Here is a 14,321-nt window from a genome sequence, read left to right on the forward strand (position 1 = left end):
ACTCACCATGGGGATATTTTCAGTTAGCATTGTCTATGTAGCACAAAAAAGTACATTTTTTCACCTGAGGACCTAAATAAGAAAATCAGTACCACACTGGGACCCAAGAAGATGATTATTACTGTAATGACAGTGGAGTCATAAAGAGACAAACAACAATGACCATATAATAAAAACAATAAATTTTGTTTCCTTTCAAATATATCGCTCTCTAAAAAAGAAAAGTGGAAAGTAAATGTGATATTAATATTTTTAATAAAACAGTAATACAAAATTGGGACTAGATTTCTGAGGTTTATTACCTTTAGTGTAAATGCTTAGTTTAAGCTTTAATAAAGGTGAGAAAAATAAATAATTTGAGTGCAGTGTGAGGATATGAAGATTTTTGAAAGAATAGTATGAATGACGAGTTAACTTTTGTCAAGCTGATTCGTGGTGCTGGTTAAGGAATAAAGTAGTCAAAAAACAATGAATCAATGCGCTTATATAACAGTTTTCAAATGAGCTCCACTATTAACAATACTTTTCATTTAACATTTCAATAAACTGAGTAAAAAAATAACTACTGTAAATAATTTCAAAAAATATATACACAATTTTCTTTTTTAATTTTATTGATTTTATTAAAATCAAATAACATTCCATACACATAACTCAAGCTTTACAAAATAAAAAGATTCTAAACAAATCATCCCCCACCCCTGAGAAAGAGAGCTAGGCCAGCAGTGTAAAACTTTATGCTAGTAAAGATAAGAGAATAGATAAATTAACAGTTTGAAATGTTTAATGCTACTGACTGACATTGCCCTGAATGTCTACTGTTTGTCTCAGACTTTGGATATTTTCTGGTATTCTTACAGTTCTCAGTAATCCAACAAACATATCCTTTATACTACTAGTAGATTAAAATGTATAGAACCATTTTAAAACAGTGTTATGAGAAGGAATTCTTACTTGCCAAGGCACATTAAACTAATGCAAAATCTTCTTTGCACCTCTGCTAAAATGCGGTTTCAATGTATGTCGTAATAGCCAACATGCGATTAAGGGCCCACCACTTGCCCAGGGCCACTGAAATTGCTTTTAGAATAAAACATATATACCCCAGCCCAAACACTAAACCTTCACAACACTCTGATAATCATCGCTTTCTTTTATGGCATCCATTATTTTCATTTCAAAATTTTAAACTAGCGCTTCTGTTCCTTCAGTTTACAATCTCATCTGTCCTTTCCTCATTTTGCCCCCTTTCTTATACATGTCTTTGCTTGTCAGTCATCAGTCAGACATACACAAGTTAAAAAAATGTAAAAAAAAAAAAAAAAAACTAAGAAGAGAGAAGTTACAGTTGAAACAGTCTTTAACATTCTTACCTTTTTATGGTCTTCAAATAATTTTTAACATCTTTAAAGCTAACTGTCATACTCCCCAACACCATTTTTGTTTCACCTAGAATGACAGGAATACTGGGAAAAGTAAACCATTTTTCACATACAGTAATTGTTCATACTAGAAAATACTAGCATAATGGCAAGCACAATCCTAAGTCTTCTACCACTGCTTCGGTGTTTAGGCCACCCAAGTGCTGTGGATTTATTAATGTCTTACTTGTAGTAGACCTTCATTTCCACGGAGTCATTAAAGCATGGTCAGGCCTATCTGTTGGCTAAGGAGAATGTATATTTCTTTATCCAGTGCATTGCAAGCATGTGCTTTCAACTGTTGCCAGGTTTTGAGGGGAATCTAGAAGAACTAAACAAACAGACATCCATTAAAAATAGAGTCTGGAGCAGCTGTAAAGCCTCCACTTTTTATAAGGGGACAAAAGCAAAAAGCTTCCAGCCTATATTCACAAAGGATTATGAATTCAGAATGCCATTAAGTGTGTGCTGTCCACTCATCTGTCATTTTCAAAGCAATTTACAGTTAAACACAGTAGTAAAATGCAATAAACAACTTGTTTTTAAAAAACAATTCACATTTCAAAGAATTGAGGACTGTACCAAGTATTTTAAATTTACTAGCTTAGAAAGGAGTTTAATATAACACTTTTCATATGGAGCACTATTCAGCTTTTTTATTGAAGCAATCTTGAACTTCACCAGCACAGGAAGACAGAAGGAGTGCCTTTCTTATAGTGTATAGTCTAGACTTTTACAAAGAAATTCATTTTACAAAGAAAGATTTAGCAGCAATAGGTTTCCAGTTTTAGTTCATTAGTTGGCTTTGTCACCAATGGTGTTATCCTCCAAGCTCTTTAAAAGTGGATAACAGCATCCTGTGTCTTCATAGAAATAGCAGCATCCAGTGTCTTCATAGAAATCTAGTTTACAAGGGTTAATAGTTTATTACACATGGTGACACATGAGAAAGTAGCCCCCCACACACTGAAGAGCCCCACCCTGGTTTTACCAGCAGCAAATGTAATGAAGCTAGACAGAGGTCCCTATGCACATTTTCTTAGTTCTAATATGTCTGTGTGCGCCAGAAAGAAGACAGGCCTGCATAGCAGAAGAATTAAACTGAGGACTGCTGTGTCAGTTCAGTCCTGTGATCCACGTTTCGTCTTTGTGGCACCCATCGTGAACACACATTTGAATATCCTTAGACAGGTATTAAGTTTGGTGGGACATATTGGAAGTCACAGGGAACATACGTGAATATTTTGCAAACAGAAGCACTTGCAAAGGACTTTTCTTTATGACTATGCAAGAGAATAGACAGGAACATCAGTAAAGTCAGTACTGTCCACTGAAGTCCTTACAGGTCTTTCTTCACATTATGCGGACTGAAGCAAAATCAAAGGCCCAAAATGAATTGTCTGTGAAAAACATATTTTTTTTTACTCATCTTTATTTTGTTTAAGACTAGTCTGTAATTGTCCTCACAGGTGGCGCAGTGGTAGTGCTGCTGCTTTGCAGTAAGGAGACTGTGGAAGATTGTGAGTTCACTTCCCGGTTCCTCCCTGTGTGTATGGTGCTTTGAGTATGTACTTTGAGAAAGTATTTGACCGAGTAAACTGGGTAAAACTGCTAGGAATATAGACAGACATAGGAGTAGATTGGTGGGGCAGAAGACTAATTAGGAACTTATACATGAACCAGTCAGCAAAAGTAATAGACATGGTCTAATAAAGGCATGTCAAATAGGAAAAGGTGATAGACAAGGATACTCCACCAGTCCTGCTTAACATCTACGTTGAGAGAATTATTAAAGAAGCACTGATAAACAACCAGTCGGGGTAAAAATTGAAGGAAGGAGAATTACGTTAGTAAGTTTAGCAGGTGATAAAGCATTGACATAAAACAATGAATAAGGACTACAGAAATTAATGAGAACAAATTAGATTACACATTTAAGATCAGTATAAAGAAAGCAAAAGTGATCAAAGGCAAGAACAATAAAACCAGTAATAATAAAAATTGTAGAAAACATCTTGGAAAAAGTGGACAGCTTTAAATATTTGGGAAGTATGCTGTCAAGGGATGAAGGAAGTGAAAAAGAAATTAAAATATGTATAGTAATGTGAAAAGTAACCTTCAGTGCCAAATGAAAATTGCTAACAAATAGAATGGAGAGTACACTGAAGAAAAGAATAATAAAAAGAATGATCTGGAGTATGGTATTATATGATGGAGAGACATGGACAACGAAGAAAGGAGACATGCAGTAAACAGATTGGAAGCATTTGAAATGTGGCTATGGAGAAGAAATCAGCTGGATGGATAAAATGGTCTAATGAAAATGTGCTGGAAAGGACTAATGAAAAAGGAGCTTGCTCGATGTGAGATGTACTAAGTGGAGTTAGATTGTTTAAAATAGTGCTGGAGGGTAAACTGGTGGGAAAGAAATTAAGAGGAATGCCAGGGCAGTAGACAGAACTTTCTTTGTCTCCATGGAGAAATTTGGCTTTTTACACAAGCTCTTTAAATAAATAAATACATAAATAGATAGGCAGATACATAAATAAATATATACTCAAACACACTATGGCCTGAATACATACCAGAATTACTTAAAAGGAAGAAAATTTAAAAAGAAAGAAAACTTTAGATTTGACATTCATAGTTCTAGTGAGGCACTATACAGACATAATGCTATTAGTATAAAGGAGCCTCGATAGCATTTCTTGACGCACTTCTGCTGAACAATTTCTTTGGCTGAAAGTGCTGAGTGTTTGTGCGTCATGGAGAGGATGTGCAGCATTGTTCATAATGGCACTCTGTTTTCTTTTAATTCTCCTTTTTGCTACTCCAGAGAGTCCAGAGTGTGTCCTATAATGGAGCCTGCCCTTGTAATTAGCTTGCTTGATGGGCTTCTCCTAAATTGATGTTACCAGCCTAGCACATAATTCTGACCATCACATACTGTACTTGTAGAAGATATAAATGATGCCACTTCTCACATTAAAGGAATGCAGTCTCCTATGAAAAAGGAGCCTGCTCCGCCCTTTCATATGTATTTCATCTGTGTTTTGAGACCTAAATGTCATTAATGTGGACCGCCAAGTACTTGTGGGAGTGCACCACCTCTACATCCACTTCTTGAATAGTGACTGGGCATGGGGTCTCTTTGGTGTGGTTAAAGTCAATAACCAGTTCCTTGGTTTTGCTCATATTAAGTTGCTGACAATTCTCTTTGCACCAAGAAAGAAAGTTCTCCCCCTGACTCCTCTATTCTGTTTCATCCCCTTTATCAATACAAACTGTCAGTACAGCGTCATCTGAGAATTTCAGCATATGACATAACCTGGTGTTATATTTATAGTCTGTGGTGTACAGGCTAAAGAGAAAAGGAGACAGGACTGTTCCTTGTGATGCTCCAACGCTGTTCACACAGTCCTTGTTTCTCACTAACTATGGTCTGTGCAAAATATAGTCCATTATCCAGGACACTATAAGTTCACCACCTGCATATCTCTGTGTTTACTCCTTTACCTGGAATGGCTGTATGGTATTGGAGGCAATGGAGAAATTGAAAAACATAATCCTCGCAGTATGCCAGGTTTGTCCAGGTGAGAATAAGTATTGTGAAGCAGGTATTTAAATAAAAAATAAGACGTGTTATATTACCTGAAAGATGGTAAATCATACCAAGAAATGAAAAGAAGAACAGAAAACAGAGTACAATGGCGGAACTGGCAATCAAAAGACCTTCCTTAAGGCAGTTATCTGAAGAAGACAGAAAGTGCTGCAAAATTTTTGGGCAACTCTCATATATGTCCAACTGAAAGACTTGTGTTTTTGTGTTTTCAGCACTTAGGCTTAGAATGCTCTCTACCAGTAAAATATGCCTTGTAAGCCTTGATTGTGAGAAGGTGTTCATTAAAGTGAATTCTGCCTCTGATGTCTTACTAATAGACCTCTGACTAAACAATTCTGCCAAGTGTATCCAACTGTGATCCACAGACATGGGTGTACATCACAATACTACTACTACTACTGCTTATACTACTGCCACTACTACTAGTTCACTCTGCTAAAATGCAGCTTGATTGTTTCTTCACACACTGTTGTCATCTGTTTATGATACAACGCCTGACATTTCAGAGCTAAACGTTAAGCACTTAACTGGTGATTGCAGATTTTGTTCCTTTTAAGATAAAGAGTAACAGCAAAAACTTCAGTGTCCGCTGGAGAACAAGTGCTCCTGTAATCCTGTAAACCTTTACATTGCATTCTCAAGCTGAAGCCTCTCACTAGTTGCAGTGACACTAAATGTATCTAAACGATCTTAGCTGTTAATTTAAAAAGTGGTTACCATGAAATATGTAGCCTTCTGAGGCAAGTAAGATATCCTCTGGTTTATTATGACTTCACAGATAGACGCTTTAAATATTTAAAGAAAATTGTTCAATTTTGTGCTAAATTTAATGAGGCCTTTTGATCATCATGAATTTTTATTATTAAGATGTATAAAGCTGCAGTGTGCTTTGCAATTTGCTGTTTTTTGCCTTTCATTCTATCATTATAGGCTCATCTTGCTTTTAGAGCAAAGCCGCTCTCATCTGGTACTGCAGGTCCCTGTACCTGGTGCATGTTGCTTGCTCTTACCTTTCCTTTTTCCACTTAGGCTATACTTCACCAAGAAGGCCACATGGATGATGGATTGATATTGCAACGCTGCCAGCATGAAGAGTCTAGAGCTGCCAGGATCATCCGCAACACAACAAAGCTTTTCAGTCAGTTTATCAGGTGAGAGCCCACTGCGGGATATGCCCTGATACGATATTAAGACAACACCTTTCATTATTTTTCAAGCGACCATGTGGTGTGATATGTTTTGGAAAGGTACTTAGTAAAACAAATGTCTCACGCTTTTTGCTATAAATTGAAGGGATCTTTTCCTTGAGTTTCTGTGTACAGTACTTCCAAAATGTTTAATTTCTACTTCTTTGACAGCTTACATTTCTACTTGGGAGAAAATTACACCTCCCAGTACTTTGATTCCATAGTAATTAGATAAATGAATTGGAAAAAGGGAAGATTACACATGAAGCTCCCAGGATGTAGAGGTACAGGTGCTAGTGGGATAGCTAGATGTCTGTTGAGAAAAACTGAAACACATAAATGAAATGAAAGTGATGGTATATTTGGATTGATAGTGTAATCATTTTTTGTACTTTATTATTTTAATTTCATTACCTTTCTGTCCGCTGCATCAGCAGTGCTGGTTCATGGTCAAACCATGCCTGGTTAATCGGGCATTTTGACCTTGCCTCTCCCCACTGAAATATCAGGTGTATCTTTGGAGACTAGCATATACTAAACTGAGTTATGCTCAGAAATTCAGGACTGTTCATGTCATTCTTGTATATTTGCTGGTGAGCCCCTCACCAATGGACAGAACCAACATATTGTTAAAGCTAAAGCATAGAATGATTAGGATTGCACAGTGTGCCAAGGTTACAATTTTAACCTGAAGCCTTGTGCTTTTATAGTTCCATGCCTTAGCCACTAAACCAGAGAGTGTAACATTCATTTGAATGCATGCTTTAAATAAAATTTAATTTGGTTATGTTATATATGTGTAATTGCAGTTTACTGTCTAATTTCATCCATACAGTCATCCATCCACTCATCCACCCATTTATCTATTTTTGTGACCCTTAGGTAAAAACCTTTCTAATTTGCCACTGAGAGAACAGATGTAAAGAATAATTTCTACTACTTACATGTGATAAGGCATATTCATATGACTTACTGCTGCTCCTTGTAACTCCATGGACCTGGGCCAAGGTTCCAGCCATGGCACACTCTCTGTTTGGGGCTTTTTGCATTTTTCTACACATTTGTGAAATAGCTGCAGATGCTCTGGTTGATGTTCATATCCCAAAGATGTACATATTAGGTTGATTTGCAACTCTAAATTGGACAGAATATGGGTAAGTGAGTGTGCACTGTGATAAACTGGCACCTCATCCTGCATTGCTTTTGTGCCCAATATAGCCAAAGTCACTCTTATTCCCCACAACCATGAACTGAGTACAAAAAATGGATGCATGTTTACATGTAGAATACTCCACACTGCAGTACTTAGCACTACTGTATATCTTTCAACTCCAGAAACAAAGGATTAATTCCTTCTTGGCTCAAAGTTAGAAGGGCAGTTTGCATACTCTCCCCATGCCGATTAGGATTTTTCTCAGATATTCCATTTTATTCCCATATTCCAAGGACATGTATGTCAGATAAACTGAAGACTTCCAATTGATCCTGTATGAGTGTGTGTTGGTGTTTACTTGCGAGTGTGCTTCACATTTTCTCTGCGTTATGTCCAGGCTTTTTTTTTTTTTTTCGTAAGAATTTTTTTTTTCTATTTTTGTCATGTCCTACCATCAAAAGAAAGACCTCCTCAGTCTGTGGCTATTTCTTTGTTTTAGGGATCTAGATAACCTGAGTGGAAAGAACCGTACCTACATTGCCCTGCCTATTGAGGAGGTTCTGCAGACCCTGAACGACCTAATCACTTACTTCCAGCCTCCGGAGGAAGAGTTGGAACATGAGGAAAAACAGAACAAGCTGCGCTCTCTAAAAAACAGACAAAATCTTTTTAAGGATGAGGTGAGCACAACCTCTTTAAGTGTGACATAAGGAAGAAACATCCAGATTAATGTCATGTGTATACATTCTGTTAGGCCAGGAGGCAAATCTTTTCTTTGTATGTCATCTCATCATTATTCGTGATCAGTCCAATTATGGTGGTCTCATCATCAAATTTATTGGTGAGGTTGGGAGCTGTCACTGACCACCCAGTCATTTGTGAGTAAGGAGTACAGAAGAGGGCTCAACACATTACCCTGTGCTGAGGGTCAGCATGGAGAATGTGATGCTGCTAAATCCACACGTGCCAAAATCTGCCTTTTAACACATTTTGAGTCAATTTACAGAGGATGACCATAAATCCAAAGGCATCCCTAGATCATCTTTTATGGTGCAACAGCTTTAACTGCTGAGCTGTACTCTAGATAGATAGATAGATACTTTATTAATCCCAGGGGGAAATTCACATACTCCAGCAGCAAAAAATATTAAATTAAAGAGTAATAAAAAATGCAGGTAAAAAACAGACAATAACTTGAATAATGTTCAACGTTTACCCCCTCTGGTGGAATTGAAGAGTCGCATAGTTTGGGGGAGGAATGATCTTCTCAGTCTGTCAGTGGAGCAGGACAGTGACAGCAGTCTGTCGCTGAAACTGCTCCTCTGTCTGGAGATGACACTGTTTAATGGATGTAGTGGATTCTCCATAATTGATAGGAGCCTGCTGAGTGCCCGTTGCTCTGCTACGGATGTCAAACCGTCCAGCTCTATGCCAACAATAGAGCCTGCCTTCCTCACCAGTTTGTCCAGGCGTGAGGCATCTCTACTGTATAAGCAGGACTTTGTCATAGCAGGCTTTATTATCTAGGTTTGCCAGAATGGTGTGAAGTGTATGGTACATTGGCATTGTCTGGGAATTTGTGGTGATGACCTCCAACTGGAGGTGGTCCAATCTATGTGGAATTTAATTACACCCAAAAACATATCTCAAAAGTAGTTCAACAGAATCGGTGCAAGGTCATTCCAGTTTCTACTAATGATGTTATAATTAGAAGGCTTGGAAGATGTAATTTTTTACAACTAACCAAACACTTTTTTTAAATGCTATTCACAATATCTTATCACATTGCAAAATATCCTGAAAAGGTAACTAAAAATTAATAGTAAAGTAAAGCATGACAAGATTTATTTACAGAAAATCTAAATCATGAGCATAACCAATAGTGCTGTTACCAATAGTAATCTAATGAATATTTGTATGACAAGTTAAAAGTGGAATTATCCACTGAGTTGTTAAAAGAACAATTTCAGCATTGTTTTAAGTTGTACTTATTTTTCACAGTCATAGCTTGTTTCCATTGCTCTAAACACTTGCTTGCTTAAATGTATATTTAGTTATTTTGTTAAAAAATAATAATGTGGCCATACAATTGAGGACAGCAGGGTACCAGATCAATGAGAAACAAAAGCACTAAACATGCTGAACTGTCCACTTCAAAGCCAACATTGTTTCTGTGTGTTGATTTAGTTTTTAGGATTTTTTCCATACACATTAGGATATATCCAAATCATTTTCACTAAAATGCAATTTATATCAATATAATTTGTGTTTTCATGGTTCCACTATCTTTAACCAAGTCTAGTGGCATGCTGAGTAATGGTTCAATGTAGTAGTTCAGGTTATATTTTTTTAAGCATTTAGACAAGCATAAAGATGCTGATAGAAAATTCCCTAAGTTTACTACTGCAGTATATTTAAAATTTTATATTTACAATAAATTACTATTTACGGATACTGTTTTTTGTTTGGAACACCAGCAGGTTAATGAATTTGCTAAGTGTCAACTTAATTGGCTGGTAGCACTAATTGAAATGCCTTAATAATACCACAGCATCCTTTGATTTTAGACATTTTTTATACTATTAATAAAAAAGCATATCCTGAAGATGATATGGAGCAAAGACACAACAAGCTTTCCAAGTATTTTGTTACCAGCATGAGTATTTACTTTTCACCATTGAAGAGTGAAGAACATGAGTAATAGCATCAGACGTTTTCTTGTCCTCTGACAGTTCAGCTGCAATGTCAAAAAGAAAAAGTGTTTTTCTGCCAGGGTTCTTAGTATATGAATCTAGTGAGATATCTGGGCAGTATAATAACGCTTCAACATTCCAAACAAAAAGTCTGCACTGGCAATTGTAATTGTTTTTGCCAAGACTGAATGGTGCTCCACATCAAACCTTTGATTAATCTGGAAAATAAAGAAGGAAATATAAACTCTGTCTGAGCTGAAGGACGTCTCCTATTCTTAGTGCTGGAGAAAACCTAAACTCTTGGAGCTAAAATGGCTACATGGAGACCTAATCCAAGTCTTGAGAATTCTCAAAGGTGCCAAGAATGCTGTTCCAGCAGTAGCATTTCACCTCAGTAATGAATCACATACTTGTAGACAACTACTAGAGATTTGCATTTGAGATAGTGGCTGGGAATGGCTTCATTATTCAAAGGATCGAGAAAATCCAGAATAAACTATTGAGATATGTAATTAAAGGAGAGACCATGGTACCTTTTAAAAATACTGTATTGACTGAAATATTGGCAGAACTAACAAAATGAGCCACAATGCTCTAAATATTTGCCTTTTGTTTGTCATTTTAAAGTGAGTAGAACACACTATCACAGTTGGAGCATCTTAAAAATGTATGATAGTCTTCTATATCAAAGGCAACACTTAAAACTAATAATGCAAGACTATAAAAAAAACACTGTCTTCTGGGCACATATTTTAATGTTAGAGGACAAAATGAAATCTCGTAACACCAGAATTAACAATTAAAAGCAATTTTGCAAGCTGCAGACAGGTGTCATTATAGTCAAAGTGTACTGTTCACTTGACATTTCATGGATTTACTCTCCTTACTATACAGCTTGAAGTGTGGAGAGTTGGGCCTTTGACCCAGTAGGGGCATACGTCTTGCCCTACTCTCCGCATCTCAGTTCACAGTATAAAGACATGCCCTGTTATAGTTTTTTGGATTTGGATTTTTTGTTCTGATCATCAGCGATGTCAGGTTTGACCATTTTTGTCAGTTTAGATTTTCACCTCAAAATTGCTGTTTATTAAGTATGTGCTGCTTACTTGGTAGAACTGGAAAACTGTGAATTCAGAAATTCTGAATGACGGTTTCACTGTAATATTGGCACTGTGTTATAGTGGGTGTCACATTTACCTTAAAGAGTCAGGTACCTGGGTTCCATTTTTGCTATTCTGGAATCTGCTCATTGTCGCAGAGTTCATTTAGGAATTCTTCCAGCACTCTGATTTCACATCCCAATGACATACAGACTGAGTTACCTGGCAGCTCAAAGCTGATGCGATGTGTATTTGGAACCCATGTAGGGTTCATTCCTGGAACAGATACTCTCAATTTCTCAGTCTTGCAATGGAAAAAACATATTCAGAGAATGAATTGATGGATAGCTATATGTGCTGCTCTGTTGCTTGGTCTTGAGCTAGCTACAATATAAATTTAATTTATATTTATTTAAAAAATAGTCTCCATAATCTTGACTTTTAGGTATGGCAGAATCCTAACTGTAGAATGTAGATCTTAGCTGTCATTTCATTCAGAGTGGTGCATTTAATTTTTGCTAATGATATACAGTACTCTGTGGTGGGCTGGCACCCTGCCCGGGATTGGTTCCTGCCTTGTGCCCTGTGTTGGCTGGGATTGGCTCCAGCAGACCCCCGTGACCCTGTGTTCGGATTCAGCAGGTTGGAAAATGGATGGATGGATATACAGTACTTATACAATTAAACCCTGCAGTAGAAACAGTCCTTACAGCATCAGATGCAAATCAGAAACTGCTTTTGAGGGGATCACAGTGACCAGGCTGGGAATTAAAACCAGGTCCCTAAAACCCTAGGGCAGCAAGTGCAAATCACTTCTCCACCCTTCCGCCCATTGACCTTTATTGATGATATATACAGTGGAACCTCGGTTCACAAATGTCTTGGAACAAGTCCAAATCGGTTTACGACCAAAAAGTTCTCTAAACTTTTGCATCTGTTCACGACCACACACTCGGTATACGAACAAGCCAGTTTCCCTTTCGGTTTGTACGTGTTCAGTCTCTCCTGTGCAGTGAGCGAGCGAGCAAGAGAGAGAGGGCGAGAGAGAGCGAGACACACACGAGAGAGAGACACACACACAGGCGCGCGAGAGAGAGAGAGAGACACACAGGCGCGCGAGAGAGACACACACACACAGGCGCGCGAGAGACACACACACACAGGCGCGCGAGAGAGACACACACACAGGCGCGCGAAAGAGACACACACACAGGCGCGCGAAAGAGACACACACACAGGCGCGCGAGAGAGACACACACACAGGCGCGCGAGAGAGACACACACACAGGCGCGCGAGAGAGACACACACACACACACACAGGCGCGCGAGAGAGACACACACACACACACAGGCGCGAGAGAGAGATACACACAGACACACAGGCGCGAGAGAGAGAGGGACACGCACAGGTATGCGAGAGAGATACACACGAGAGAGACAGCGAGCGAGAGAGAGAGACAGGGCTGGACGCGTAAGGTAGAGAAGGCAGTTAAAGAATGCACTGGGCTTGTTTTAGTTTTCACTTCTGTTTTTTACAGCGATTGGTTCGTATCGTGCATTGTTGCAATGTTACTTTTCTTGGTGGTTTATTAAATTACGGATTTTTCAAATGTTCATTTTTTTCCCTGTGCTTAAAACTCATTAAAGAAAAGTGTTTTTAGTGAGTGGCGAACTATTGCAGTGTTAGTTTTCTCTGTTGTTCAAGATTTTCTCAGTGTTATTCAATGTTTTTACATTTAGTTTACTATTACGCTGTGCATTCTGTGGTATAATTAACTATATTTGTGCTTAAAAACTTAAAAAATATATATTTACATACAGTTGGTACGGTCTGGAACGGATTAATTGTATTTACATACAATCCTATGGGGGAAATTAATTTGGTTCACGACCAAATCGTGTTACGACCAGAGTTTTGGAACGAATTATGGCCGTGAACCGAGGTTCCACTGTATGTATGTATATATGTATGTATGTATGTATGTATGTATGTATGTATGTATGTATGTATGTGTGTGTTTTTTTCTTTTTTAATTAATTTTTTTTTTGTTTCTCAGGGAATGCTGACTTTGGTTTCAAACTGCATTGACCGGCTCAACGTCTACAACAGTGCTGCTCATTTTGGGGAGTATTCTGGAGAGGATGCTGGCTCTGCATGGAAAGACATTCTGAACCTACTCTATGAGTTACTTGGTATGTTATGTCTAATTGGAAATATTTTGAGGTACCAAAAACATTCTTTGAGGATTTATCACTAGTCTGCTGTAAGTACCTGCCTGTGATAAAATACATTATTTTAACAAGAAGAATATTTAATACCTTAATTAAGACATTACTTAAACTGCATAAATCTTTTCAATACATTTTATTGTTTTGGCTTTAAGTATGTTTTTTGTCATATATACCATTAGCTGTCAGGCAGTATATTTATTTTACTTTTTCTTTTTGTTGATTATTTGTTTCATTTGCACTGTGGTTTAATCACATGAAACATGCATCTTTAGAAAGTTTGCGTTTTTTTCTTCCCTATTGTGGTTGTGATCAAACATACAATGGTGCCAAAGTCTAGTGGAAATGTAGATTAAGATATAAGGAACTCAGCTCCTGGTTACAGATTTTTTAACATGAGTACATCTGTTTACTTCATAATCTCCAAATGCTGTCATAATTAGGAAGTAGAAGCAGTACCTGGCGTTGCCCAGGTTAGTCATTTTAAGGCACTACTATCTAAGTTCTATAAATGGTGCTTCTAAAACTGTACCCCCTGAGAGACAAACTGAATTAATTTAATTTCTTTCAGGGCTCCAAATATGGGAAAAAGCACTGTTTTAAAACTCTCTGTACTAAAAAGGAAAACTCCTCCCATCAAGGTACCCCCAGGATCAAAATTTTGGGTTCCAAATTAGCCTAGTGTCTCTTCCTGACCAAGTGGGATATGTGTGTAAACCTGGGCTCAAATTCTGAGAAAATGCATTGTCCTTAAAACTCACTTTAGTAAAGAGGAAAACTTCCAGGTTCCCTCAGCTGTTCCTTAGAGTATACCTTCCCAGAGACAAATTAAATTAACTTAATGTATTTCAGGACTAAAAATCTAGGAAAAGGCACTGTCTTTAAAACTTGATCCCTGGGGTTAAAATTTTTGGG

The 14,321-nt window shown here is 37.5% G+C and overlaps 1 protein-coding gene across 1 annotated transcript in view; it reads left to right on the plus strand.

Moving 5' to 3' along the window:
* Nucleotides 1-14,321, plus strand: part of ryr3 (ryanodine receptor 3) — a 535,616-nt gene that overhangs the window by 187,134 nt on the left and 334,161 nt on the right. The window contains exons 13-15 of the mRNA XM_051920096.1: nucleotides 6,073-6,194; nucleotides 7,883-8,063; nucleotides 13,235-13,370. Coding sequence (XP_051776056.1) covers nucleotides 6,073-6,194; nucleotides 7,883-8,063; nucleotides 13,235-13,370 — 439 coding nt within the window. The remainder of the gene's footprint in view (nucleotides 1-6,072; nucleotides 6,195-7,882; nucleotides 8,064-13,234; nucleotides 13,371-14,321) is intronic.

The sequence above is a fragment of the Erpetoichthys calabaricus genome, chromosome 16 (genome assembly GCF_900747795.2).
Source record: "Erpetoichthys calabaricus chromosome 16, fErpCal1.3, whole genome shotgun sequence".
Taxonomy (NCBI): Eukaryota; Metazoa; Chordata; class Cladistia; order Polypteriformes; family Polypteridae; genus Erpetoichthys; species Erpetoichthys calabaricus.